Here is a 27,540-nt window from a genome sequence, read left to right as displayed (position 1 = left end):
CCCCCAACCTCCTGCCCAGGCCAGCAGCAAACTGCACTGCAATTGATTTTCGAATTGATGTGTTTGTTTTCACACACAAGAAAGAAAGAAAGAAAATGATGTGTTTGCTGAGTTTGATGACAGTGAAAGTTCCCATGGCCAGCACTGGAAGTCTGGAAGCTCTGAACGAGGAAGATGTGGGATCCAACTTTGATTGCTTCCAATTCTCCTCCTGCTGGTACAAAAGCCAGCCCCTGGAAATTTTAAACCACATGTGAGAGCTATTTTAGCACCTTCATCATCTAAACCGCTTCAAACTCACTGAAATAGTAATGGAAGCTTTTAGCTCAACACTAAGTCATATGGCACACAATATAGATTTCACAAGGCGCCTCTTTTATTTCAGGGCTTCAGGGCAAGGTTACAGCAGCCCTTGGTTTTGCACCTCAAAGTTACAGCATTTAGCCAAACATTTTGTTGAATGGTACACATGTTGCCCTTCATATATAGATCCCCACAGGATGCCTCGTTATGTCAAGGGCTTTCGTGGTAAAGTTACAGCAGACCAGGTTTCGCACCTCGAAATGTTCAAGCCTGAATGCAACCCGCTCACCCCATTCCACAGACAAACGACAAACTTGCAATTGACACCAAAGACCAACCTAAGGCAAAATCCGAACAAGTGAAAAACCTCCTTTTCTCAACTTCTGACTGCACTTCTGTGTGCAACAGATGACTAAAACCCGTCTTGCGCTTCTGCTAGGTTGATAGATTACAAAAATGACAACGATCAAAACTGAGATCAAACTGACTAGAGTACATCAATCCACCAATGGCTGGAAGCAATGTTTAACAAAAGAGATACAGAAAGGCGGTTACTTCAGTAGCATCTCTGCAATCTGCACAGCGTTCAGCGCGGCGCCTTTACGTATCTGGTCTCCACATACAAATAACTCCAACCTGCCATTGAAGAGCTGATTAGATTCCAGTATAAAGGAACACTGAAGTACAAGTGATGACAAACAGATGGTTACAAAGGTTAACTGTTAAAAATGAGTATTACCCTCTGTTATCATCTTGCGACAAGTCCTGACGAATTCTACCAACTGATACATCATCTTTATCCGATACCTGAAAATTAGAGTTGCATCAGAATAAAGAAAATCTGCTCCACTTTTCTACTCCCTCTGTCCCAAAATATAAGAACGTTTTAAACACTACATTAGTGTCAAAAACGTTCTTATATTATGGGACGGAGAGAGTAACAAGTAATAGGCTAGTGCAGCTCCGCGAAAGGGTTGAGTGTGCATATTGTTAGTAAATAATAAATCTCCTGTCTTCAAGACCACAACGAATCTCATGGGTGGAATGTGCATGAATAAAAACAACGAAATCGCTGGTCCAAAGATGTCCATCTTCAGAAAATCAAACTACCCAATTACCTCCAGTGGTGTAGGGAAGCGGTTGGCAGCACGGTCGTCACTAATGGTAACACCAGGAGCTGCCCTCAAGATTTCTCTGGCAGTGTCCTTCAAGAACATATGCAAACAATTTCAGAATTTGAACAACTAATAAGGTGCGTTCTTTTTTGACAGGGAACAAGAATGGAATTTGTAGCAAGTGTCAAAAGTGTTGTAACATTGACAACATGAAATTAATTAAATGACCTACCCAACAATGACAACAGACAAGATCCACAAGAAACCGTTTACAATTCTACTTGCCAAAAACAAGGAAAACAAAGCAATGCTAGGCCAATAAACATATTTTTACCCAGTGACTCAGGACCTGAGATTGTAACAATTCAGGAAAGAAGTCTATGTACTAACTGATACATAACACAATTACAGTATGCTAACCTCATCAAGTGGTTTTTGAAACTGTAGATTCACGCTTTCGGCATGCGCGCGCATTGTAGGAACCCGTATACAAGTTGCAGTTACTCTTACATCCTTGTCATTCTAGAAATAGAGCAGAGAGTTAGTATGGCATTTCTGTTTGCTCAACAGTCAATTACTCAATTTAAGAGAAAATTTGATGGAGTAATGCAAAGAACTTATGGGGCATAGATCAAGCTTCCACTTACCCAGATTTTTCTGGTCTCCTTCACCATTTTCATCTCTTCCTCATTATAGCCATTTTCAACAATAGGCGCATTATGCGAAAATATATTAAAAGCATACTGGAGAAGGAAAAATACATTCAGCATGTCTCATGACAATAAGAAATCAATTCAACATGTGCACAAGGTATTGAAGTTATAACCTGTTGACTGAAAATGTTGCAGGTTGGTGGCTTTCCTTCCAAGACCTAAATAAAGTATGCAATGTCAGTAGCTAAACTGAATTAGCACCACGAGCAAGATAGTAAGGGAGAAAAACCCACCTCCCGAGTCTGAAGTTTGAGTTCTTCCATGGCTGCAGCACCAGCACCACTTGCTGCTTGGTATGTGCTGACAACCATCCTTTTGACCTGTCACATTGACGATCAGAAGATTGCATCAGTTTATTTGGCAGTCCATCAATGCACTCAACAAGCATACTTTTACACAACACGTCTGTAATTATATTATAAAATACTCGAGTCATGGTAAAAATTATGCTAATATATGAAGCAGATTGGCACACATAAATAGGTATAACTAATCATGCATAATCAGGAAAAAAGCAATTGACAAGCATAGTGTAATTCATGAAACACTATTAAGTACTACCTCTGTCCTTAAATATAAGAATTGAACTGCAAAAACGTCTTATATTTAGGGACAGAGGGAGTATCTACCAAATTGCAATGTTCATAGCTTAAAAGGCGTCACAATTAGGAGAAAGGCAATGAAATATGTGGAATTAAATCTGCCTATGCAGAAGCATGTCTAATTCCAAAGATGAGTCTAGTCTTTTATTTCAGGACTCGAATTTACAGGCTTCGATTTTCTTTGGTCACGAGCATTCCCCATTTTCCAAACTATTTTAACATTACGTAGTTTCAAGTGTTAATGTCAGAAGAAAGCAGGGAACGAAAGGCAACATTTGTGCAACGTTACCTTGGCGTGGCGATGCAGCGGCGTGACAGCCATGAGGCAGATGATGGTAGAGCAGTTGGGGTTGGCGACGATAGCCCCTTTCCCGAGCCGAACGTCGGCCATGGCCTCGGGGTTGACCTCGGGGATGACGAGCGGCACGTCGGGGTCCATCCGGTAGGCGGAGCTGTTGTCGACGACGACAGCGCCGCTGGCGACGGCGGCGGGCGCGTGGGCGCGGCTGACGCCTCCGCCGGCGCTGAAGAGCGCGATGTCGATCCCCTCGAAGGCCCCCGGCGCCGCGAGGTCCTGGACGGTGTAGTCCCGGCCCTCGAAGTCGATGCGCTTGCCCGCGGAGCGCTCGCTGGCGAGGAGGCGGAGGCTGCGGTAGGGGAAGTCGCGGGCGGTGATGACGCGCAGGAACTCCTGCCCCACCGCGCCGGTGGCGCCCACGATGGCCACGGACGGGCCGTCCTCGCGGAGCGCCATGCGGACCGTGGAGGGCCGCCGGCTGGCGCGGCCCCCGAGCGGGGACGCCGCCAGGAGGTGCGGCCGGTGGACGGCTGCGGCGGTCTGCATTGCGGCGGCGGCGGCGGCGGCCTAGGGTTTTAGGGCGGATGGATTTGGGTAGGTGGGTGGTGGGAGGGGGATTGGGTGGGGTTTCTCCCTGGATTTTTGTTCCGTGGACGCGCACCCGGAGGGGATCGTGCTGGCTGCCCGTTCTGGCGTTTCGTGCTCGGGGTCGGGCCGTCGGGGAATGACCCCGATGCCAAATTGGTGTTTGCTTGCTGCCAAACTGCCAACGCTGGAAACAGTGTGCCGTGCCCACGGGACAGCGGAATGCTGCTTTTGTATTTTGAACATTTAGAGCAACTCCAACGGGGTGACACATTTCTTTCGTTGGTATTTGTTTGGGTCGACGCGGACACAAAAATCGGCCCAACGCGCTGACTTAAACGGACGCGTGTCCGCTTTTAGTCCACGGGCGACCCATTTCCGACCCAATTTTGAGTCGAATTTGCGTCGGCGCGGACACGGGACGGACGCGCACGCGCGCGCCTACTCCTCCCCTCGGGCCTGCCGGTCAGTGGCAGCAAGCACCACTTCCCCTCATTTTTCTCAAAACCCTCCCGCCCGTGCGCGCTCCTGCCTCGCACCCGCCATGGACGACAACCTCGACCTCGCCGCCGCCGCTGGCCTCGCCTCCCTCGCGTCGTCCGGCATGAAGACCGCCCCCTCCGGCAAAGGCAAGCCCCATGCCCCGCGCAAAACTGCCGTCGCGGCCAAGCCAAAGAAGGCGCTGACGCCCGAACAGCGGGTGGTGGAGTCGGCCAAGAGGAAGAGCCGGAGGCACGCCGCGGACGCGAGGGGTGAAACCGTCGCGGCTGCCGCCGTCGCCGCCACCGCGCAGCAGGAGGTCACCAACGCCCGCGTCGCGGCGGCAACGAGGGAGGCGCTCTACATGCTAGGGTTAAACCCTAGCCAGCACGGCCTCGTCAACGCCGACGTGGCCGCCGCGGCCAGCACTGGCTCGTCCGCATTCCCTCGGATGGTGCTGCCCGACTCGCCCCGCGCGTCGGCATGCACTCCGATCCCCAGCTTCCATGTGTATCTGCAGGCCTCGCGCCTCTCCGGGGAGTGCTCGCCCGACGTGAGCGTGGTGGTGCCTTCCACGCCCGCGCCCATGCCCATCGACCTCAATGCCACACCGGCTGCCGGTGGCTCGTCATCCGGAGGCACGAGGAAACACGTGTGGCAGATATCGGCCGGCGTGCTACCGGACGCCCGCAACCTGTTCACGAAATGCCGGCCGCCGGCGACGAGGCCTACATGCAGAACCTCATCTTCGAGGGTGGTGCGCCGGCCGCTGGCTATGGCCCCGACGAGACACAAAGCCAGGACGGCCGCGGGGTGTTCACGCCGGGCGCTGGCTATGATCAGTCGGCCTTCATGCGTGATACGGTCGGCATGGACCTGGACGGCTTCCCACTCGACCACGAGTTTCCGGATGACTACATGCAAGAGGAAGAAGACGAGTGCGACATTGAAGTGGGGCCTTTGTTTGAGGACGAGCTCGCCAACCAAGCTGCCGAGCCAAAGCCGAAGCGCAAGAGCAAGCGCACGAAGGCATACACGGCGGCCGAGGACAAGCTTCTTTGTGAGTGTTGGAGGGACATTGGACAAGACCCCAAGACCGACGTCGAACAAAAGCATTCAACTTTTTGGATTCGTGTCCACCGGGAGTTTCATGAGCGCAAGAAGTTTCCTCCTTACCAAATTGTGAGCACGCGTGGGTGGGTGTCCATTTCGAAGCGATGGAGAGTGATCCAACAAGAATGCAACATGTTTTGCGCCACTCTTGAGAGCATCAAGGCCCACCCTGTGAGCGGCATCCGCATGCAAGACATGGTATGGTAGCAAGCCGCCCTCTTTTTGTGTCATCAAGTTCATGCTTGCGTGTTCATTTGCATCCCATTTGTGCCAACATGCTTGCATGAAAACATCTGTAGGCATTTCAAGCTTTGGACACATTCAAGGTCCAACACAATTGCAAGTGCTTCAACCTCTGTCATTGCTATAGGGTCATCAAATATGAGGAGAAGTTCAAGGCGCAATATGCCGCCCTCAAGTCATGCGGGGGAAAGGAAGCCGTGGAGGAGGTTGGGGACGGCGAGCCGGCTCAGCCGCAGGGGAAGACCAACTCCAAGAAGGAGGACAAGCGGGATGCGACATCAAACACCTTGATCGCAAGCGTGGAGGGCATGATGAACAAGAAGGACTCAAGAGAGGAGGAGTGTCGGTGTTTCAAAGAGGAGCAAATGAACGCCTTCATGGAGATCCAAAGGAGTGTTGGGGAACGTTGCAGAAAATTAAAATTTTTCCTACGGTTTCACCAAGATCCATCTATGAGTTCATCTAAGCAACGAGTCAAGGGAGTGAGTTTGCATCTACATACCACTTGTAGATCGCGTACGGAAGCGTTAGAGGGAGCGGTGATGATGGAGTCGTACTCGCCGTGATTCAGATCACCGGAGATCCTAGCGCCGAACGGACGGCACCTCCGCGTTCAACACACGTACGGAGCGTGTGACGTCTCCTCCTTCTTGATCCAGCAAGGGGGAAGGAGAGGTTGATGATGATGGCTCCAGCAGCAGCACAACGGCGTGGTGGTGGAACAGCAGCACTCCGGCAGGGCTTCGCCAAGCACGTGACGGAGGAGGAAGAGGTGTAGCAGGGGAGGGGGCGCCAGGACTTCAGGGTGCGGCTGCCCCTCTCCCCCCTCCCTTTATATAGGCCCCCAGGGGGGCGCCGGCCCTGGGAGATTCAATCTCCCAAGGGGGCGGCGGCCAAGGGGGGAGGAGTGCCCCCCAAGGCATGTGGTGCGTCCCCCCACCCTAGGGTTTCAACCCTAGGCGCAGGGGGTGGGCCTAGGGGGGCGCACCAGCCCACTATGGGCTGGCTCCCCTCCCACTTCAGCCCATGGGGCCCTCCGGGATGGGTGGCCCCACCCGGTGGACCCCCGGGACCCTTCCGGTGGTCCCGGTACAATCCCGGGTGACCCCAAAACTTTCCCGATGGCCGAAATACCACTTCCTATATATTATTCTTTACCTCCGGACCATTCCGAAACTCCTCGTGATGTCCGGGATCTCATCCGGGACTCCGAATAACATTCGGTATACTGCATACTCATATTCATACAACCCTAGCGTCACCGAACCTTAAGTGTGTAGACCCTACGGGTTCGGGAGACACGTAGTCATGACCGAGACGGCTCTCGGGCAATAACCAACAGCGGGATCTGGATACCCATGTTGGCTCCCACATGCTCCTCGATGATCTCATCGGATGAACCACGATGTCGAGGATTAGAACAACCCCGTATACAATTCCCTTTGTCATTCGGTACGTTACATGCCCGAGACTCGATCGTCGGTATCCCAATACCTCGTTCAGTCTCGTTACCGGCAAGTCACTTTACTCGTACCGTAATGCATGATCCCGTGACCAAACACTTGGTCACTTTGAGCTCATTGTGATGATGCATTACCGAGTGGGCCCAGAGATACCTCTCCGTCATACGGAGTGACAAATCCCAGTCTCGATCCGTGTCAACTCAACAGACACTTTCGGAGATACCTGTAGTGCACCTTTATAGTCACCCAGTTACGTTGTGACGTTTGGTACACCCAAAGCACTCTTACGGTATCCGGGAGTTACACGATCTCATGGTCTAAGGAAGAGATACTTGACATTGGAAAAGCTCTAGCAAAATGAACTATACGATCTTGTGCTATGCTTAGGATTGGGTCTTGTCCATCACATCATTCTCCTAATGATGTGATCCCGTTGTCAATGACATCTAATGTCCATAGTCAGAAACCATGACTATCTGTCGACCAACGAGCTAGTCAACTAGAGGCTCACTAGGGACATGTTATGGTCTATGTATTCACACGTGTATTACGATTTCCGGACAATACAGTTATAGCATGAATAAAAGACAATTATCATGAACAAGGAAATATAATAATAACCCTTTTATTATTGCCTCTAGGGCATATTTCCAACAAGGAGGAGGCTAGAGATGGATGCGGAGAAGCAAGCCAAGATGCTTGAGTTGGAGGCGGAGAAGCAAGCGAAGATGCTCGAGATCGAGGCCGCCAACGCCAAGACCAAGGCCAAAGAAGTGGCTCTCGCAAGCATGATGACCGGGGTGAAGATCATGAAGGTGGATCTCAACACAGTGTCGCCAAGGAAGAGGCCATGGTTCAAGAAGATGCAGGCCGACATGCTCAAGTTCACCGACGAGTGATCTTGTGGCCGCGAGCGCCTTCTTTTTTGTATGCCGGCTTGTGCGCTGGCATGACCACGGGGCCGTGATGGCGTGGTCGAACTCAAGTCTCACCCCTTTGTGTGTGTTGGCATGTGTGCCGGCCGCTGGCGAGTGCGCCATCATGAACTGTGTGATGCATTTTTTGAAGCCGGCAATGTATGCCGGCGCTGGCATGAGACATGGCCGCTGGCAATGATCTATGGCCGCGGGCCTTTTTAAAAATTTGTGTGCGGGCGTGAAAATGGGTCAGCGCGTTGGGCATTGCCGACACAAATGCAAAACAGGACGGACGCCGGGCGGGCGGCCGACCCAAACAGACATAAAGCGGACAAATGCGCCGTCCGTTTGGGTCGGCCCATTGGAGTTGCTCTTATATTCTTTATCAAAGATGAAACGCTACGGCGTGCTTGGTTGTGGGACATGAAAAACGTGTTTGGTTGTAAAAGGGGGGGGGGGGGCTGCCTCGCATAGGCACGAATTTTAAAGCATCCTAGAGCCTGACTCGCTGGAAAGGGAGGCAGCGCGTACGCGACGGTGGAAGGAGAAATCGAGAGGAGTTAGCCGGAGATGAAAATCGGTCAATGCGGGATGACGTGAAATCTAACCCCCTTCCCCTTCCCCCATTTACTCGCTCACCTCTTGCTCTAGGACAAGCCCTTCTTTGGTTCTTAGCACCGGCACCGGCGACGACTCAGATCTGCGTAAGCGGCAGCGGTGTCATCACTCTCCAACATCACGAGCTGCTTCTCCCCTTCTTCTTGGCCTCCGTGTGCTCCTCCTCGTCCCAACCATGGCCCCTCGTCCTCGCCGTCATCTCCGAAGCCGGTAAGCAGCATACAACCCCCCCCCCCTCCTATGTCGGGCAGGCAAACAGATGGGCAATCGGCTTCGATGCAGAAGGAAGTCGTCCCATTGCCCAGAGTCGGCATTGAACATGACGCGGAGAGTGAGGGAGCGGATGCGGCAGGGCGACACTCTCCGTCGACGTGCCCCTAATGCCCGACATGCTGCAGGGCCGTCGAGTTCGCTCTGGATTGGCATGAATGCGGCACCTCTTTCTGCAAAACGGTTTGAACGATCACGCGAGAGAGGGAAGTGGGCGCGCAAAAGGAGTTTTGAGTGAGACCACTTGTCATATGCGTATGTGGCAGAGGTCCAGACTCCCGGAAAGCCCCCCTGGTTTGCGTCCAATTTGCGAGAGATTTGACACACGTCCATGGACCAATGCGGGACATCAAACGTTAAGACTTTGCTAGTAAAAAGTCATAGGTCAACCTGAAACCTTTACCTGGGAAAGAAACGTCAAAGCTTTCTCCAGTATCCTCGCAAAAAAAGAAACGCTTTCTCCAGTAGTACCATTTTCAATTTTAAAATGCCTATGCATGACAGCCACTACTCACCTGCCTGCAATATGAATACTGATAAATGATACTGTAACAAATATGTTATCAACAACTGGAAGTCAAATTTCAGCAGTTGCGGCCTCTATTTTAAAGAAGAAGAAACAAAATGACAAATGCAACTGGGCTATGGGCGGCCATATAGTATATTGTCCGATAAAAATTTGGGCAAAGTTGGACCATTTATAAAACGATAGCGACGATGGTTTATATCATGTTGCCATTTGACAACGACAACAAAGGTATCAAGGGCCGCCCCTTGCCCCAGGTTAAGTGGCAGCTGATGATGGAATCTTCTTCAACAGTCCACATGACAAATATTGCTTCAAAGGTGAGTCAGCAACTCACCAACTCCAATCCAATTTGCCTCGAAAACAATCTTTCTAAACTTGAATCCACTCACCTGTTCATCATATTAGTATCTCCTCAAACACCACTGGCGGGGAGATAAGCACTATGAAGCTGTTGGCAACCATGAAGTTTTGATTCCCAGTAGCAGCCTGAACTCTCAAGAGGTCAGTCACCCGTCTTCTCCTTTCAATTGTGGCTTCCTTTTCTCTTGAGCTTATGTAATCTTTGTATATCTTAGTTTTAGCTGCCTCAGATTCTTATAACACAAATATAAGGAGAAATTTCTTCTGACAGATTGTATATCCTAGGTCTATAAAGTTCTTGGTAAAATAGGACCAACGCCATGTACTGAGCTAGTTCTGAAAGATTGGTGAGAAATTTCTTCTGAATTTGTGCAAGAGAGAGCAAATACAAGGATCGGAGTCCATCGTTCCAGTTACTCCCAAGGAGAAGAGCACCCATATCAGTAACATGGACTGGGTGGAACAATTTAACATTTCTGATCTGAAAGGACCAAAGAATCTGCCAACATCTGGTCCACTGAGTTTCACCAGCAGACAGCTCCCTCGAGATTACTACGATGTTAAATCAACGAAGGTAAAGCTTATCTGCAACTTCGGCGGCACTTTCTTGCCAAGGCCAAGTGACGGCGAGCTCCGGTACATCGGTGGCGACAGGCATCTGATGAAAATTAGCCGGGACATTTCTTGGCAAGAGTTGGTCAGCAAGACAACAAGGCTAATAAGGAGAGCCCACACGATAAAGTACCACCTCCCTGGGGAGCAACTGAGCATGCTCATCTCCATCACCTCCGATGATGACCTCCGGCATATGATTGATGAGTGCATTGTGCTAGAGGAAAACAGAGAAATGATCAACATGTACCTCTTCTCTCGCAAGGACGATGAGCGCCACGTGCGTTTCGTGGTGCAAGGCTCATCCGATGCCGAGAAAGAAGCGCAGTTCATCGCTCTTGTCAATGGGATCATCACCACACCAGGTTATGAGCCGAGAGCACACAGCGTCGGTCGATCCTCAGCCAATGACCTGGACCAGCTGATGTTTGGCATCAGTGTGGAAGCAGGGCCGCTGGCAGGCAGAACAGAGGAAGCTTCAGTGTCCATCAAAAGCAAGCCCTTGCAGAGCATAGCGGTACCGCCAGTGACAGCAAGTGGTCAGCTGGAGAGGACGCCCCCAAGTACCCAGAGACGGATGATCAACCAGTATTATAAGGCACAAGGTAATGAAGAGAGCTTGATCTCTGCAGCCAGAAAGACTAGTAAAGCTTCCCCTGGTGCATCTGCGCCTTCTGAATCCACGGCGCAGCATCAACAGACTGCCACAGATACTTACAGAACTACTGGGGCACAGGAAAAAATATCACCAAGGAAACAGCTTCAGATACCATTGGACAACAGTAGTGTGACGACGCAGCCATCAAATTCATTAAGGAAGAACACTAATTTCCAACCGCACAACAGGATGGAGATATCTGAACCTAGTCATGAATCCACTAGTCCTGGCGGCAACATCAGTGCAAACTTGCAGTACCCGGAGAGGTCAGTTCCAACCAACAGCATCCAGAAGAACCAGCCTGCAGGTCCTGCAACATCGGTGCTTCCTTTTGCTTCTACACCTTTAGACAAAAGAATAAATCTGCAACCAAATACTCTTGTGCGTGCTTCAAGTGATACAATACAAGAACGACCCGGCAGTCCAACAACAGATGAGCATGCATCAGAAATCACTCGATTTCGCTCAGTTGGCACTGGCATCATTAATCCTCAAATCAGAGCTCCATTGCATGAAGCTGAAGATAATGCTGCACCATCAATCCCAGAGGCTGAGGTATGTCATCATATCCGCACCCCATGTTTCATATGGTGTTTGATGGAACGGTTAACCATATAACTTCTGTTTTGTCTTCTACCGTCAGCTACGCGAAACCAAGAGCAGTGAAAAATCTCTGCCTGCAAATGCAGTGTTGGGCAGAGATCTTATGAGTAATGTCCAGGTTTGTAATTAGTTCCACATGTACTAGTCTGTAACATAGGCACGTCAAGCTAGGATTGTTTTTGTCAGAGACATAAGAAAGGCATTTATCTGAAAATATTATTCACAACACATTTCCTACCGTTTTCATTAACACGGACTTCTTCCTAAAGTTGATGTCATACAAATGGCAGATAATAAGCAACGACGACCTCGAAGATCTTCGTGAGATGGGCGCCGGAGCATTTGGAACTGTTTTTCATGGAAAATGGAGGGGAACAGATGTTGCAATTAAACGGATAAATAACAGTTGTTTTTCATACCAATCATCCCAGGCAGATAAACTGGTAAGCCCATATAAATTCACCTGCGTTATTTTAAGTTGCAATCAAGGGGACCAGTTTATGAAATTGGCCAGGTAAGGCTGCACTAGAAACTAGAGTATTCGCGCCTCCACATGATGTAGTGAGGACCACGTACGGATCCAAAGAGTAGCCATATCAATTGCATCTGTTGTAAACTAGAAACTCACTGTTTGTTAAAACAATGTCATTCTGTCAATGCCGTATAGGCCAACATATTTAGTGTAAAAAAGAAATATAAGAAGCTTGTGTTTAGCGGAACAATACTGTTATTCTAAATGCAAGGGTTGAAATTGAGAAATACAGCATGTATTCATCATTAAACATAAATATCATGCAGATAACAGAATTTTGGAGGGAGGCCGCTATCATCTCAAAACTTCACCATCCAAATATTCTGGCACTTTACGGGGTTGTGAATAACGGGCCAGGGGGGACATTAGCTACTGTAACTGAATTCATGGTCAATGGATCTCTAAAGAAAGTACTCAGTCGCAAGGACAAATATCTCGATTGGCGCAAGAGGGTACTTGTTGCAATGGATGCCGCCATTGGAATGGAATATCTGCACTCAAAGGACATTGTCCATTTTGATCTGAAATGTGATAACTTGCTAGTGAATGTTAAGGATCCCTCTCGTCCAATATGCAAGGTATGCCAGAACTCCAGTTTTCCAATAGCATTTTTTTTTTTGTATTTGAGTTTCAAATGTGAATGGTTGAAGAAAATGATATGCATTTATAAAATACATATGATGGACTTCTGCATATAAATGAAGGGCATAATAGAGAAACAATGACTGCAGGTTGCTGATTTTGGTTTATCAAAGATGAAACAAGCCACCATGGTTTCTGGTGGAATGAGAGGAACTCTTCCATGGATGGCCCCAGAATTGTTGACAATGAGCGGCACCAAAGTATCTGAAAAGGTATTATGATGAATCTTTTTAATGACCTGGAAGTGTGAAGGTGCTACAAATTGCGAAGAAAACAAATTATAGCATTGTGTTTGTTTCACAATTTCACTTGACATTCATGCACAAAGGTTATACGACATACTTATCAGTCATATGAATGTAACATTTTTCAAAGTGGCATAAAGTTGAAGATATTTGACATGCTCATCGGGAGTGATATACTCTCTTCATATCACAAATAAGTGACTTTAGATATTGACATGGTCTTCGAGATATAACTTTGACCACTAATTTATAGTACCAATATATGTACAAGACTGAAAAACATGATATTCCAGAAATGCTTTTTGAGACAGATCTATACATATGATGTTAAAATTTTCAAACATAACAATTAAAATGATATTTGCAGACAAAGTTTTAAAAGTTTGACTGAAAGCATGCCCAAGACGTTACTTTTTTGTGATATAGAGGGAGTAATGATTAATGAGAATTCACTTTAAACATGAACTGGAGCATTCCTCCTATTTGATTCATGAAAAAAAAGAATTTTCTTGCAGAATTTAACACACACTGACAAAAAAATTGTAATATTTCTAGAATATACTTAGGCCTGACATGTTCTTCTGTTTTGTATTCTCAAATACGCCAACTTTATGGTAACACAGGTCGATGTCTATTCTTTTGGTGTTGTGATGTGGGAAATTCTCACTGGTGAGGATCCATATGATGGCATGCACTATGGAGGAGTTATAGGTATGCAACAGTATGATCATCCATCTGTAGGCTGTAGTAGAAATCTCATCTTCTGAATTGTTTATATATAAATGGCATTTCTCTGAACTTCCATGGTTCTGCAGTTATACCACTTGGGTCTTAAACTTGGGAACCGCACATTTACCACACATTTAAGTCCTTAAACATGAGTAGAATCATATACTTGTGAGTAGGGATAAGCTCAAACTAAAATAGCTTTGTGTAGGTAATTAAGTTAAAGCTTGAGATCTTCTTGAAAAGAAAGTTCATGCAAAGCGAGTATGTTTTAAGGATCTATGTTAACTTAATTTAAACAAAAGAACATCAGTTATTCGTTATTTTCATATGACCTACACAAAGCCAAACAGTAAATAATAGCAAAATTGCAGTATATAGTTACTAGTTACCTAGGTAGTTGAATTTACTCATTTCTACAAGTTTAGGGACCTGGGCATGTGATTCTCAAGTTCATGGAACCAGCTGGTAAATTTATATGCTAATTTAATTGAAAACATACCTTCACTCTTCTTGAGTAAAGATTAACATTAGTTCCCAATGGGAGTGTGCAGGGGGCATTTTGAGTGACACACTGAGGCCGCCAGTGCCCACTTCATGTAACCCGGAATGGAAGAAACTCATGGAGCAATGCTGGTCAACTGAGCCTGAGCGAAGACCTTCATTCACTGAAGTCGCAACTTGTCTTCGTTCTATGCTGCAAGCGCAAAAATGAATCTCAGTTAATATGCAAGAACTGAAGAACACCACTCTATGCATGCTTGTGTATATATATATCCTTCTTGCACATGATCGAGACAAACATGAATATTTGTTTGAGTTTCATATCTGTTTTGTTTTGAGAAAAGTGTATATTGTTGGTCCCTCAAGTTTACAAGAAGTAGACATCGGATCTGTTTCAAAATCAGACATGTTTCGTCCAGAACCAGAAAATGGAGCGGTATTGGGCTGGTATTGAAACTTTATTCTAGGCATTTTATCGAACAGTTGGCATGCATTTCCCGGGGTAATCACACTTGCCTCATCGTCGGCGAGCTGCCGTGGCCGGCTGGCCGCCAGCGATGTGCACACCTTGCTGGCCCTCCTCGGCGGCAACATGAGCCGCCACACGCTTTGGGCCGTTGCAGTAGCCGACGCGGGAGCATGCAGCACAACGCGTACGTCATGCCCAGCAACGCTGGCCTGCTGCTCCCGACGGGCCTGGACGCGCGGGCGCCGCCACGGCACGCGCCGCCTACGCGATGCCTCGCTCAGGAGCTGGACAGTTCTCCTGGTCGTATGCGCCATCTACCACCTCATCCGGCTCGCTCATTGATGCCCTGCTGCTCGTCGACGATGAGTGGTGGCGTGCGTGGTGCGTCCTTGGACCTTGGCCACCAGCGAAAGGTGACCAGACTTGAGCTCGGTGTTACGCCGGCGGTGCGGAGACCGAACGCACACAAGATGTTTGACAAAATGCTGCTTCTGCATCCCAGAGACATGAGATGAGTTGAGATGGGGTGGCAGTAACTTAAGATGTTCTTAGTCAAAACCGAGGACATGCCAGCCCAATACAGCTTTGTTTCCGGTTGCGAACCGTGGTTGCATGGTTAGAGGGAATGTGGTATCCCCGGTCCATCAGAGTTCAAATCCTGATGCTCGTATTTATTTCTGGATTTATTTCAGAATTTCCGGCGATGCGCATTCAGTGGGAGGAGACCTTTCCGTCGACGACGAGGCGTCTATGGTGACTTCGTAAATCTCAAGATGATACGCCGGCTCAATCTTTCGAAGGTGCTCATAGGGGTAGGGTGTGCGTGTGTGCGTTCATAGGGATGAGGGTATGCGCGTGTATATGAGCGCTTGTGTCTGTACTGATGTTAACAAAAAAGCTTTGTTTCTGGTTTTGGATTAAACATGTCTAGTTTTAAAATATGAGGGATGAGGGAGGAAATGTCAAACAAAAAAAATGTTAATTATCTGCTTCATTGAAACTTGAGGGACCAAAAATATACTTTTATTTTATAAAATATAAAAATATTTGCATCTCAATGCATTGAGAGCATCTATCACTGACATGTCAAAAAAGCCGACCCAGACGGACGCCTCATACTGGCCCCAAACGCCAACGCTGACTGACACCCCTCCTATCCAGCCCAATTTAGAACGAATATGGGGAGACCCGGGCACGCTCCACGCGTCCGCCATGTCGGATCCGGCCCACGCGGGCCCACCCGACCCTACATATAGTCGTTCTCATCCGCTCCACGGACCAAACTCTAACCAGTTCACTCCACTTAGCCTCCAAGCCCCATTCCAGTGATCTCCGACCTTCTCCGGCATGGCGGGCAGTGGATCCGAGTCCTCTATCAGACCGGTAGCTCAGTCAATGCATGTCAGAGAAGAAGATGGACGTCTGCATTGCGCTCCGTCGCGCTCGCGAGGAGAACGCCAAACAGCGGTCGGACTCGATCCTGCGAGAATCCATGGCGTCTGCCCAAATGGCGCTTGGATCCGGCGCAAGGCGCGTCATTGCTGTCTCGCCGGAGACAGTGTGGTCTGTCTGGCGTCCGAGCGCCGCGGTAGAGGCGCAGCCCGCGCGCCGACTTGGTGGCCATATGTGGTCCGTCCGCTGAGGGTATGAAGCGACGGGCCCGCCATGCGAGGCAAAGGTCGCGATAGACGTTGACGAGGCGGAGTTGCACTCTCCGACGCGAATACGGGTGGCTGCCATCCCCTGGTGCCGCAACCGCATAGTGGTGGACGTGTCAGGCTCTAACCACAATGGATTCATCGTCGACCTCAAATCGACCGGCACCGTGCAGGGCACGGACTCCGACGAGATAGAGTAGAACATGGGACACATATTGGCTCATGGGACGCAGCCGGCCACCGGACATGAATTATTTGATACAATGTGGTCTTCATATCTAAATTTAGGTTTAAATGGATTATTTGATATAATGATATGATCTTCATAAAAATGTTCGTGTCCATCATAATGATGCATATGGGTCACCTTCATTTTTCAAAAAATTGGATCAAACCATTTGCACAAAACCAATCTAAACATCATCATCAATGCACACAAAATTAACTTAGCTTATCTCATACAAGAAGTTAAGACGACCAACAAATACTGTAAACGCGTGTTTTGTCTGATTCAAGGACATACTACAAATCCTTTCGCTAAAGAACTAATATTCCAGTTTCACCAGTATCTCTAACATATGATCAAAGTGGCAATGAAAAGAAAATACTAAAAAAAACTAGTTGAAAAAATCCATGTTCAGATCGGGTTTAGATAGGTTCAGACATAGCCGTTTAGTATCTTATACAAAGGGAAAACTTTGTTTTTGCCACTCTAGTTTTTGCCAACTTTGCTTATGCCACTCTAGAATTTGACATCTCACGTTTGCCACTCTTAGCTTTTGACAATACATCACAAATGCCATTTTGTGGCAAAAATGATAATTTTTCATTTCACTTTTGGCACTCTTAGCTTTTGACATGTATCACAATTGCCACTCTAAAACTCTTGCTTTTGCCACGGAATGGCAAAAGTGATATATTGTCAAAAGCTAAGAGTGACAAAAGTGAAATGTCAAATTATAGAGTGGCATAAGCAAAGTTGGCAAAAACTAGAGTGGCAAAAACAAAGTTTTCCCTTATACAAACCTATCTAAAATAAAAAAAAACTGAATATCATGTGTAATAATGGTAGTTGAGTTCTTGGAAAATCTCTCGCCAAGATGATGACTAAAACATCACTTCACATTACCCAGTGGTAAAAGAACCAATAGTTGGATGGTTAAAACAGTAGTGGTAGTACCCTAAGCCCACCAAAGATCAAACCTCGGTCACCGATATTAAAGCTCCACAACTTCAACCTAGTCTTCAGTAGGCGTTGTGTGAGTGTGTATTCGTGGTGGTGTGAGTGTATGGGTCTACATTATAATGGTGTTTTTAGCACCAACATCCCAAGTGAAAACCTATGATATGCCTATATTGCTAGAATCCGACGGACCTGACAATAACGCTACACGTGGACACCTCGTTGAAGGTATTATCTTTGGCCGGATGTTTCGTACTTAATTGGCTAGACTTGACATTTAGAATGAAACTTTATCCTGACCTTTATAAAATGGACTTGTCATGAAACTACAGTTGTGTTTTTGTATTATTTTTATCTTTATATATTATTATGGACGGAGGGAATATTTAGCTAAAAATATTGTTTCGCGAATAAAAAACACATTAACATGTTTTTTTACGTACGTCACGGAACGTTGTTCTGACAGAAGTAGCAATGAATCACAGCCATCAACGTTTAATCAGACGGTCGTGATGCTAACGGCAATGTGCTCTGTTCTAAGAGCACAGAGTGGATCCGTATTGACTAGCGACCGAACCAGAGCAAGAGACCGGGACGGGACGCAGCGGAAGATGGCTGCGGCGGCGGCGTGGGACGGCCCGACGGCGGGCGAGCTGAAAGCGGCCGGCGCGGAGGCGATTCCGGGCGGCGTGCGGGTGAAGGGCTGGGTCATCCAGTCCCACAAGGGCCCCATCCTCAACTCCGCATCTGTGAGCCTGTACGAGCCATCCCCAACCTTAAACCCTAACCTTTCTGCCCCTTTTCCATTTGATTGGCGCAGTAGAGATTTGGAAACTCAGATTCTTGGCTTGCTATAGCTTGAACATTATCTGGTACTCAATCATATTCAGTCTGCTGGTAGATTTCCTATTTGTCCTGTGTCCGTACTCCTTTTGTCGTGTAACATTAAAAAGGAATTTGGTTTGATTTGCTTAGTTGCTGGTCATTCATGGAATTTAAGACTACTTAAGTTTGTTATGCTTATGCTTGTCAGACATGGGAGTTGAAATCAGTTATGTGTTTTACTCTGTTGGTCATCACCAATTAACTGCTGCACTGCAAACTGGAACATGAAATCTGAATCATCGTTCCTCTGTTATCTCCAGCAATGAGCCAGTAATCGATTATTAACAAATAGTACTAGCATACCCATCATTCTATTGCTGCGTGCAGTCAGGCAATATGTATACCATTTCTTACTGGTTTTGATCTATTTGTTCTAAGGAGTGCATTTTGCATTCTTAACTAATATTGGATCTGTCCACTGTTAGTAGATCCTTGGTCTGTAACCATATAAATGGTTGTGTATGAATTAATTGAAACCTATATGCAATGTTCTTCTTCAGATATGAAGATAAACTTCAGACTACACATTTACCTGAGATGGTGTTTGGAGAGAGTTTTGTGTCTATTCAGAATGCTCAAACTGGCGTCAAATTACATTTCAATGCGCTTGATGCTCTCAAGGCATGGAAACAAGAGGCATTGCCACCTGTTCAAGTTCCTGCTGCAGCAAAATGGAAATTCAGAAGGTTCTTGTATACCTGTAATCTGTTACTCATGCTAGGAAGTGTTTCTAGTGAAAAGTATTGGATTTCTTTGGGGTCACCATGATATGGGAGCATTGCTGTTTGTCTTAAAGGGTCAAGCTAAAGAAATACATTTAGGATGGTTTACTGTGGGAAGGTCAGTCGTGCATTACTATAAAAAAATGTCAATAAATACTATAAAAAAGGTCAGCTGTGCATTTCTTATTTCAATCAACGATTATATGTTCACTCCACTCTAGTCTCTGTTTGTAGAATAATTAACTAGAAATTTAACGTGTTGTGGCTTTATTAGGCAAAGAACCAAGAGAAGGTTCATTCAGTATATGTTTTCTTGCAGTAATCCTGCTGATCAAGTGGTACTTGATTATGACTATACATTCACGACACCATACTGTGGGAGTGATGTGGTTCTGAACCAAGACGCTGTATGGACCTTACCTCTACTCTAATTTCACCTGTTTTTGCTTCATTTGCCTCCTTAGGCTGATTTACTTTTTGTACTGGTAGGTTTCTGACTATCATTATTTCTTTTCCAGACGCAAACAAGTTTAGATAAATGTAGCAATTTGTGTTGGGAGGACACTGATGACAGGATCGACCTTGTTGCCCTTTCTGCAAAAGAACCAATTCTTTTCTACGATGAGGTATGGAAACGGATTAAATTGTTCATGATTGCTCTATACATTGGTTTACCCTGACATGACATACTTAGGTTATCTTGTATGAAGATGAGCTAGCTGATAGTGGTATTTCATTCCTTACAGCGCGAGTGGTAAGTTCTCCCTAGTTATCCTTAGTTTTAACTGGACTTTTTGTATGGTAACATCAACTTTAGTTTCATATACTTCTTTTTATGGTTAATTCAACATACTTGATATTCTTTGATTGCATGTCTGCAGAGGGTGATGCCAACCGGTTGGTTTCTGCTCTTGCGCTTTTGGGTATGATCTACTGCCCTGCATTTTACACCTGATGTGTCTCTAGTAGGAAGAGAATTCTATAAGGGCCATGTAATGTCATACACAAGAAGCAAATCGCTAAATAGTACCCCCTCCCATAATATAAGAGTATTTTTTATACTACATTAGTGTCAAAACGCTCTTATATTATGGGACGAAGGAAGTATTACTTTTAGTATATAATTTCCACTTTTCCAGTTTTCCCACAAAGAATGGCAAGAGCTTAGTGTTATAGTAGTTACAATTCTTCAGTGTGTTCACTCTTCTCAAACAAACCAGGTCTAAGGTTTACTATCTGAAAATCTAAAAGAAATACCCTTTTGAAGGGGATTAGAATTCTGGAAGCTTAAATTCAAGCATGACACCCACCAAGCTGGTGTGGTTTTGGGCACAACGCCGGCAGTCAGTCTCATGTGCAGATGTTTGAACATTAATAGCTATTTTAAGATCCATTTATACATAAGTCACAGGAGCCTAACAACTTCTTATTACCCCTGCATATACCACATTCCACAGCTTAGGGTTGATGGTGCGCTGATGAGATTGAGGGATACCCGTTTACATTGTTCTTTTGGAAGTAAGGAAGCGAAGCCGGTTGTACTGCGTGAACTCTGCTGGAGGGAAGCAACATTTGCTGCCATGTCTGCGGTATGCTCTCTCTCTCTCTCTCTCTCACACACACACACACACACACACACACACACACACACACACACACACAAATACTTTCTTTTGAACAAGTTAACTGCAATTTAATTTAATTTTCTAATCCATTTTCCACATAATGCAGGAAGGGTATCCTTCCGATTCTGCGGCATACGCAGACCCGAATCTTGTCGCCCGCAAGCTGCCCGTCGTGATGCAGAAGACCCAGAAGCTGAAGATACCCAGTTAACCTGCCAAGACACCTCTACCGTGTGTTCGGTACATCTATGACTGTTCGACCGTGGTCACAACTCTGTTTGCATGTGTTGTACTCCCTCCGTTCGGAATTACTTGTCTCAGAAATGGATGTATCTAGACGTATTTTAATTCTAGATACATCCATTTTTGAGACAAGTAATTCCGAACGGAGGGAGTAGATGTGAGCTACCGTTGCTTTACCCATTTATCATGAAGTTGTTGTGATTGACGAGTAATGGTAGGCCATTGTAGCCTTGGGCTTGTGAACTTGACAGATAAGAACGACGCTCTGGCAATCTGGGCAATACTCATTCATCACTGAATAAGATGCTTACAGGCTTCAGTTCATTTTTCCATCTTCGCCGATTTACTGAACTGTTAACGCTGCCTCGTCACCCCGCTCCCTTTGTAGCGTATACGCACATTGTGGTCGGCCGGCCCGCACGTCGGCGCGTTGGACGGCCGGTGCCGTGCCATGGCCCATGGTCACGTGCTCTCCTGCATCACGGGTTAAATAACAAGCACGATGTGCTGCCGTGACCGGCCGTGGCATGTTTTGCTTGCGCGCGCGGTAGAGTGCCGGACACGCCCGTGAAAATCCACCCGTAGTAGTGGTCTCGTGGAAACAGACGTGCGTCCGGTGATCTACTTTTGTGCACCCGTAGTCTCAGCCAGAGTCCTGCACGGCTGCACCTCAAACGGAAACCATTCCTGACCCAACCCAATGGTGCTTAGGTAAGCAAACAAAGAATCAACAACAGAAATGTTGCTCAGTGACGCGCATCTTTGGACTCCTTCTAGCTACGGGATTCTGTGTCTGTCATAGGCTGTAAACTATTCCCTCCGTTTCTAAATATAGACTTTTAGAGATTTTAATATGAATTACATACATAGCAAAACGAGTGAATCTACACTATAAAATATGTCTATATACATCTGTATTTAATCTCTATTGAAATCTCTAAAAGGGTTTATATTTAGAAACCGAGGGAGTAGTAACAGTGTGACGAAAATCATAAGATCCTCTGCAGAAATGGAGTTAGGATCCTCTGCAGTATTGTACGATACTGTATAGTCACTGCCATGTGGGACCTGGACCCACATGTCATCCACACTACAACACCATACAGTACTGCAGAGGATCTCAACCCAAAAAAATGAAACCAAGCTAGTCTAAACGTCCTACACACTTCTGCTCGGCCGAACCATTGGAGATCGACCCAATGGCTGGCCCATTTATCTTCCTCCTCTCACCACCGCCATTGTCCCAGTCTCCAACGAGGTTCTAGACCGGCCTCACTGCATCGCCCCCAACCTTGACCTCGGAACGTTGCTCTTTCTCCCAAGGAATTGACTAGTCCAAATTTCGTTTTCAGGTAACCGTATAAATAACAAAACCGAATGAAAATTCACAGGTGGATATTTCCAGCTTCCGTTTTCTGTTCTTCCATCATTCGCTTATTTGCAAATACAGAAAAAAAATGATTGTTATTCTTTTTATTTGAAGTCTCAGATTCTAAGTGAAGCTGCCCTTCCCTCGCGTGTCCAGATCGGCGTAAGCCCAAATCCTGAATGTCCGTTCCCTACATTTTTTGATTTGCAATTTTACAGAGAGATGAAATAATTTGTTATCCCATACACAACATTCTTGATACAAACTAAATTACAAATTGCTGGCTTGGTACTACCACGATCCACGAGCGCTACCTAGATAGTTTAGCTAGTTCTCACAAAACCCCGACACGTACCTGTAATTTACATACGATGATAGCTAGCTTGATTCTGCTCACACAAGGTCACAACTTTATTTACTACTACATCAGCACCTTCACCAGTCCATGCATTTTATGATGCCAAGAACGAAGTTGGATCGTCAGATCAGAGGCTCTGAAGCACGTCGCGCATGGCCGGGCGCGGCCTGCACACGGCCTCGAGCGGCACGGCCTTGGGGATGGTGAGCCCGCCGCCCTCCGTCATGTCCACCTCCGCGCCGTCCACGCGCTCCCAGTCGAAGCACTGCACCAGCGTGGCCAGCACCATGCCGATGGTCCGCAGCGCCAGCGTCTCCCCGGGGCACCGCCGGCGGCCCATCCCGAACGGGATCATGAACCGCCCCTCGGCCTTCCCGTCCTCGAACCGCTCCGGGACGAACTCCAGCGGCCGCTCCCACGCCGCCGGGTCCCGGTGGATGGCGTACGCGTTCACCATCAGCATCGTGCCGCTCGGCACGTTGTAGCCGCCGACCTTGCAGTCCGCCGAGGACTGGTGCGGCAGCAGCATCGGCGCCGCCGGGTACAGCCGCAGCGTCTCGCTCACGATGCACTGCAGGTAGGCGAGCCGCGGCACGTCGTCGGCGGTCACCAGCCGGGAGGTGCCCACGGCCGCGTCGATCTCGGCCTGCGCCTTTTTGAGGGCCGCCGGGTGGTTCAGCAGCAGCGACATCGCCCACTCCGTCGTCGTCGACGTGGTCTCCGTTCCAGCCCCGAATAAATTCTGCACATAGTCCATTGAGAAAACGAGGGTTATTGGTGAGATCGTGGCGTGAGTAATTCTACAGAAAATTCACCTAGAAAATGAGTGCAGTTAGATCGTGACATGAGTATGATTGCCTCCACGAGTTTTAGTTTATCAGATTGGGGAGAAGAGACATAACAATCGTCGGTGTACTGTCACAAAGCACAAAGCACAACACGATAGTATTCTGGTTTCATCTTGGAGTGTTGAGGATGCAGCTAATTTTCTTACATAGTGAAGATTGAGGAGTAGTATAAGTGCTAATTAACTTGGATTAGAGAGAGACCAAACGAGAAGAGGAGGTGGAAAAAGGATAGCTCACCGAGCAGAGAGCCATGATCATGGTATCGGTGTACACCTCAGGTTCCGTCTTCTGCAGAGTGAGCAGCACGGCGATCATGCTCTTCTTGTCGCCTTCGGCGCCGCCGTCGTCAAGCCTCCGGCGCTCGTTGTCGATGAGACGCAGCATGAAGGCGTCCCTCCTGCTCACCGCGGCAAGGATCTTGTTTCTCACTCCGAACACGTCGAACCACCGCAGCACCGGCAGGTAGTCCCACAGGTTGGCGGCGCCGATGTGCGGGATGATCTCGTCCACCACCTTCTTGAACTCCTGGGCCTCCACGGACATGTCCGTGTCGGCATCGGCCTCCGACCGGGTCCCCTTGGTCTGGGCGATGGTTTCCATGAGCACGCTGAGGGAGAGCTCGAAGAGCCTCCGCTTCAGCTCGACCCGCGCGGCGCCGCCGGGGGACGCCACGGCGGCCCGGAAAAGCCGGCGCGCCATGGCGCGCACCTCGCCCCCGATCACGCCCGACATGCAGGCGACGCGGTGCGCAGAGAGCAGCTGCACGGCGGCAACGCGGCGGAGGTTGCGCCAGTGCGGGCCGTAGCTGGACGTGGAGAGCGCGATGCCGTCGAAGGACACCAGAAGCTGCGAGGGGAACTGGGGCCGGTCGGCGAAGATCACGTCGTGCTCGGTGAAGCACTCCCTGGCGCACTCCGGCGAGGAGACGACCACAGCGCGGCGCGAGCCGAGGCGCAGCGAGAAGACCGGGCCGAGGCGCTTGGCGAGGCCGCACAGAGCGGCGTGGAACGGCTTCTCCAGGAGGTGGAGGTGGCCGAGGAACGGGATGGCCCGGGGGCTCGGCGGCAGCTGGACGGCGCCCTTGCTGCGCCTGCCATTGCTGACCTTGCCTAGAATGTAGTGGAGCAGGAAGAGGAAGGCGAAGGAGAGGATGGCAATGTATGCCTTATCCATGGTTAACTGTGTTATAAGGGGAAGTGATGTGCGTTGATTGGATGTGTGTTGTGTGGCACCATCCTGCATGGCGGCCTATATATGGCGTGGTTCATCTTCATCTAGAAGAAGGCTTAACTTGCATACGCCATGCCTGACGTCCATGGCGATCCATGGATCGTGGAAATGTTGAAAGAATTATTGGTTCGTACAGCAAACAGTCGTGGCTTGCCTTGTTGTCCGTGCGGCGCTGGATCGAGATTCCTTTTGCTTCTCGTTGCAAAGTCAAATCAAACGGGAGATCCGCATCCGTACGCGGTATCTGGAGCCTTTTTTGCTTTGGAAATAAGGAACTCCCAAGGACTACAATGTCAATGAAAGTAATCATGTGCACCACGGCAGATGCAGATGCAGCAATTTTTGCTCTGTTTTTTACTTTTTGCTTAAATAACGACAGGGCATCTTTCATCTGATTAATATCGAGAAACCAGTAAAACATAAAATTACATTAAAAACACACTACAAACGTCCTCGATTTTATGCCGCCCATCGAAGATTGGAAATTGCATTGAACCAACAACAAGGAAAAACGACACCTGCAAGCCCTCGTCGTACCAGGCTTTAAAGACCGCAATACTCACTCGCCCCTTAAGACGAGATCTATAAATCATCGAAGCAACATCGACTGGAGCATCACTCTACGTGGAACAGGTTTGCAATCCATCACCACCAGTTCAGAGGGTGGAAGAAATTGGACCAAGGCAGAGAACAACATAGAAGATGTCGAAATCAGTGTTGGAAATATGTCCTAGAGGCAATAATATTGTATTATTATATTTTTCATGTTTATAGTTAAGAGTTTATATTCTATGCTATAACTGCTATGATCCTGAAATATGCGATTCAGTGCAAAAATCATATGCATGTGTGGAGTGATAAACGATAAAACCTGGTTTCTATTCTTGTCTCTAAGACCAACTCAAGTGTTGTTAGTGATCATGCTTTCCGGATCTTTGAATGTCGTTAAGTGTAACGATAGTCCTAAAACAACTTTGAGAATATGACGTTAGAAGAGTGATCATATTGAATCGACACAAACTTGCTTATTATACTTTGAGATAATATCGTCAGAAGCCAATTGTTATAACACAGAGAGTTAAAATGTGATTTTCCTTAGACCATGAGAGTATCGTAGTCACTTCTTACCGTACGATGAACTTTGGGGTTTCTCAAACGTCATCTGTAACACGGTGATCATAACGACACCTTACTGGTTCATCGGAAAGTTTAACAAGGGACTAGATAGCTCGAGAGTGGGATTTTCCTCCGACGATGGAGAGATATTCTTAGGGCCCTCTTGGTGTGACGGCATCCATCATTGTCTCCCCAAACACAGGTGACTATGTCACGGGGATGCCGGAACATATCAATGAGAAAGAAGAACAACACCAGTAACGAGGAGACCGGTATAGTGAGCATGTGTATGACTCAAGAGGATACCGATATATCTCTCCTCGGGTTTTGTAAAGTGTCGCGAAGCAAAGGAAATAACACATGATAACCAAAGATTCAATTCAAATGTTATCCGTGTACCCATAGGGATTGATATGGACGTTCAAGGTTCTGCCATTGGTCATTAATGAAAGGGATTTTATTCATGTCTTTGTTTTACCGAACCTACAGGGTGACAGACTTAAGCTAATCATGATCTGCTGAGTGTTAGTGGGACATGAGTAATGAGAAAATATCTATGAAATAGTTTCATTAATATTTGAAATAGTTTCGAGAAGAACCGGAAGTGTTTCGGGGTCACCGAAAGGGTTTCGAGGTTTACCAGGTAATACTGATAAATTATATATCAGTGCAAATAGTTTCTAGTGATGTTAAATTATTAAAGAGGCTCTAAATATGATTAGGAGGCTTTTATAACTATTTAAATATCAACGGCCTTAAAAGGCCAAATGATGGAAAGCTATTTGGGTCACTTGGGTCTGATTAGGAGGTGGCGCCCCTTCCCCCTTGTGGAAGGAAAGGGGAGGCCGAATTGGAGGTTTTTTTCCCCTCCTCTTGGTCGGCCAAAGGGGGGAAACCTTTCCCCCTTGTGTGGCGCCCTCTCCTCCTCCTCCAACCTATATATACTAGAGGTTTTGGCCTTTTGGATACACAATTTTTTGGAGCCTTCTCTAGTTCTCTACACCGTTATTGCATCTTCAAAGTGTTTCTGGTTGATCGTAGGGTGATTTTTTTTCTACTACATTTCTCAACAGTCGCCACATCAATAGCCAGCCAAAATCTCTCCTTGAAAGACACATGAGCTGCCAAGATTTGTAGTGAACCAACAGATCTGGGGACATACTCTCATAGGCCCATCGTTGACGTCGGATCGTACATCGCTGAGGTAGGGAGAGATCGAAGATAGATTATTCCAACATGCCATCGTCGACATCACATCTTGGATGATACGAGAGAAGCAAAGCCCTAAGAAAAATAAAACAAGACAAACATGCCCCACTCCTCTTGCCACCGACAAAACCGTTGGATGGAGAGAGAAGGGGACTGAAGTGGCACCGGAAGCTATGGCGGGTAGGGTTGGCAGGCAGCGGCGGCTAGTTGCCGAGAAAGAACTGTCATTTTTGCTCTGTTGCTCATGTGCATAGCCAGCAAACTATGTCCGGGTAGATGCACTCATTCTGTGCATCATGTGTAGATGCAACCATTTTTGCTTTGTTCTCATGTGCGTAGGCAGCACACTATGTTTGTTTTTTTGCGTGAAATTTTTCGATATATTCATTTTAATCATTTCAGTGCAACAAACATCAGAAATAATACAAAATACATCCTGATCCGTAGTCCACCTAATGACTACTACAAGCACTAAAGCGAGATGAAGGCACGCC

The 27,540-nt window shown here is 47.3% G+C and overlaps 4 protein-coding genes across 6 annotated transcripts; 2 read left to right on the top strand and 2 right to left on the bottom strand.

Annotated features, from left to right (window-relative positions):
• Positions 1 to 425: 425 nt before the first annotated feature.
• Positions 426 to 3,713, bottom strand: LOC119311901 (aspartate-semialdehyde dehydrogenase-like). Its single transcript, XM_037587619.1, has 8 exons — positions 3,023 to 3,713; positions 2,365 to 2,451; positions 2,245 to 2,289; positions 2,066 to 2,161; positions 1,839 to 1,940; positions 1,422 to 1,508; positions 1,043 to 1,110; positions 426 to 939 (listed from the first exon to the last, which is right to left on the bottom strand). Exons 1-8 carry the CDS (start codon positions 3,575 to 3,577, stop codon positions 855 to 857), a joined length of 1,125 nt encoding a protein of 374 aa, XP_037443516.1. The 5' UTR covers positions 3,578 to 3,713; the 3' UTR covers positions 426 to 854.
• Positions 3,714 to 9,548: 5,835 nt separating this feature from the next.
• Positions 9,549 to 14,534, top strand: LOC119311899 (dual specificity protein kinase shkD-like). 2 transcript variants are annotated; one of them, XM_037587616.1, is made up of 8 exons: positions 9,549 to 9,750; positions 9,895 to 11,434; positions 11,523 to 11,600; positions 11,773 to 11,925; positions 12,281 to 12,592; positions 12,746 to 12,868; positions 13,525 to 13,612; positions 14,182 to 14,534. In XM_037587616.1, exons 2-8 carry the CDS (start codon positions 10,058 to 10,060, stop codon positions 14,340 to 14,342), a joined length of 2,292 nt encoding a protein of 763 aa, XP_037443513.1. In that variant the 5' UTR covers positions 9,549 to 9,750; positions 9,895 to 10,057; the 3' UTR covers positions 14,343 to 14,534. The 2 variants fall into 2 exon arrangements, with proteins under 2 accessions (XP_037443513.1, XP_037443514.1); XM_037587617.1 differs by having other exon boundaries at positions 9,881 to 11,434.
• A 3,463-nt stretch (positions 14,535 to 17,997) lies between these two features.
• On the top strand, positions 17,998 to 21,246 carry LOC119311900 (TIP41-like protein). 2 transcript variants are annotated; one of them, XR_005151182.1, is made up of 9 exons: positions 17,998 to 18,198; positions 18,827 to 19,012; positions 19,368 to 19,455; positions 19,567 to 19,674; positions 19,743 to 19,802; positions 19,930 to 19,971; positions 20,506 to 20,637; positions 20,780 to 20,966; positions 21,068 to 21,246. XR_005151182.1 is itself a non-coding variant. In XM_037587618.1 (8 exons), exons 1-8 carry the CDS (start codon positions 18,053 to 18,055, stop codon positions 20,882 to 20,884), a joined length of 867 nt encoding a protein of 288 aa, XP_037443515.1. In that variant the 5' UTR covers positions 17,998 to 18,052; the 3' UTR covers positions 20,885 to 21,246. The 2 variants fall into 2 exon arrangements, 1 of the variants encoding a protein (XP_037443515.1); XM_037587618.1 differs by having other exon boundaries at positions 20,780 to 21,246.
• A 1,262-nt stretch (positions 21,247 to 22,508) lies between these two features.
• Positions 22,509 to 24,712, bottom strand: LOC119311898 (cytochrome P450 81Q32-like). The gene is made up of 2 exons (XM_037587615.1): positions 23,729 to 24,712; positions 22,509 to 23,385 (listed from the first exon to the last, which is right to left on the bottom strand). Exons 1-2 carry the CDS (start codon positions 24,662 to 24,664, stop codon positions 22,771 to 22,773), a joined length of 1,551 nt encoding a protein of 516 aa, XP_037443512.1. The 5' UTR covers positions 24,665 to 24,712; the 3' UTR covers positions 22,509 to 22,770.
• Positions 24,713 to 27,540: the final 2,828 nt, after the last annotated feature.

Source organism: Triticum dicoccoides, chromosome 5B (assembly GCF_002162155.2).
Source record: "Triticum dicoccoides isolate Atlit2015 ecotype Zavitan chromosome 5B, WEW_v2.0, whole genome shotgun sequence".
NCBI classification, from domain to species: Eukaryota; Viridiplantae; Streptophyta; class Magnoliopsida; order Poales; family Poaceae; genus Triticum; species Triticum dicoccoides.
This window is presented reverse-complemented; position numbering and strand designations above follow the sequence as displayed.

What these genes read in the sequence shown, in the direction of transcription:
- LOC119311901 (XM_037587619.1), bottom strand. Translation starts at nt 3,577, where the DNA reads ATGCAGACCGCCGCAGCCGTCCACCGGCCGCACCTCCTGGCGGCGTCC. An exon ending in GCAACATTTTCAGTCAACAG is followed by an intron (nt 2,162 to 2,244) that starts GTTATAACTTCA and finishes TTCCTTCTCCAG; the next exon opens with TATGCTTTTAATATATTTTC. An exon ending in TTCAAAAACCACTTGATGAG is followed by an intron (nt 1,509 to 1,838) that starts GTTAGCATACTG and finishes ATGTTCTTGAAG; the next exon opens with GACACTGCCAGAGAAATCTT.
- LOC119311899 (XM_037587616.1), top strand. Translation starts at nt 10,058, where the DNA reads ATGGACTGGGTGGAACAATTTAACATTTCTGATCTGAAAGGACCAAAG. An exon ending in CATCAATCCCAGAGGCTGAG is followed by an intron (nt 11,435 to 11,522) that starts GTATGTCATCAT and finishes TTCTACCGTCAG; the next exon opens with CTACGCGAAACCAAGAGCAG. An exon ending in ATCTTATGAGTAATGTCCAG is followed by an intron (nt 11,601 to 11,772) that starts GTTTGTAATTAG and finishes TACAAATGGCAG; the next exon opens with ATAATAAGCAACGACGACCT.
- LOC119311900 (XM_037587618.1), top strand. Translation starts at nt 18,053, where the DNA reads ATGGCTGCGGCGGCGGCGTGGGACGGCCCGACGGCGGGCGAGCTGAAA. An exon ending in CAATTCTTTTCTACGATGAG is followed by an intron (nt 19,675 to 19,742) that starts GTATGGAAACGG and finishes TGACATACTTAG; the next exon opens with GTTATCTTGTATGAAGATGA. An exon ending in TTCTGCTCTTGCGCTTTTGG is followed by an intron (nt 19,972 to 20,505) that starts GTATGATCTACT and finishes CACATTCCACAG; the next exon opens with CTTAGGGTTGATGGTGCGCT.
- LOC119311898 (XM_037587615.1), bottom strand. Translation starts at nt 24,664, where the DNA reads ATGGATAAGGCATACATTGCCATCCTCTCCTTCGCCTTCCTCTTCCTG. An exon ending in TGATCATGGCTCTCTGCTCG is followed by an intron (nt 23,386 to 23,728) that starts GTGAGCTATCCT and finishes GACTATGTGCAG; the next exon opens with AATTTATTCGGGGCTGGAAC.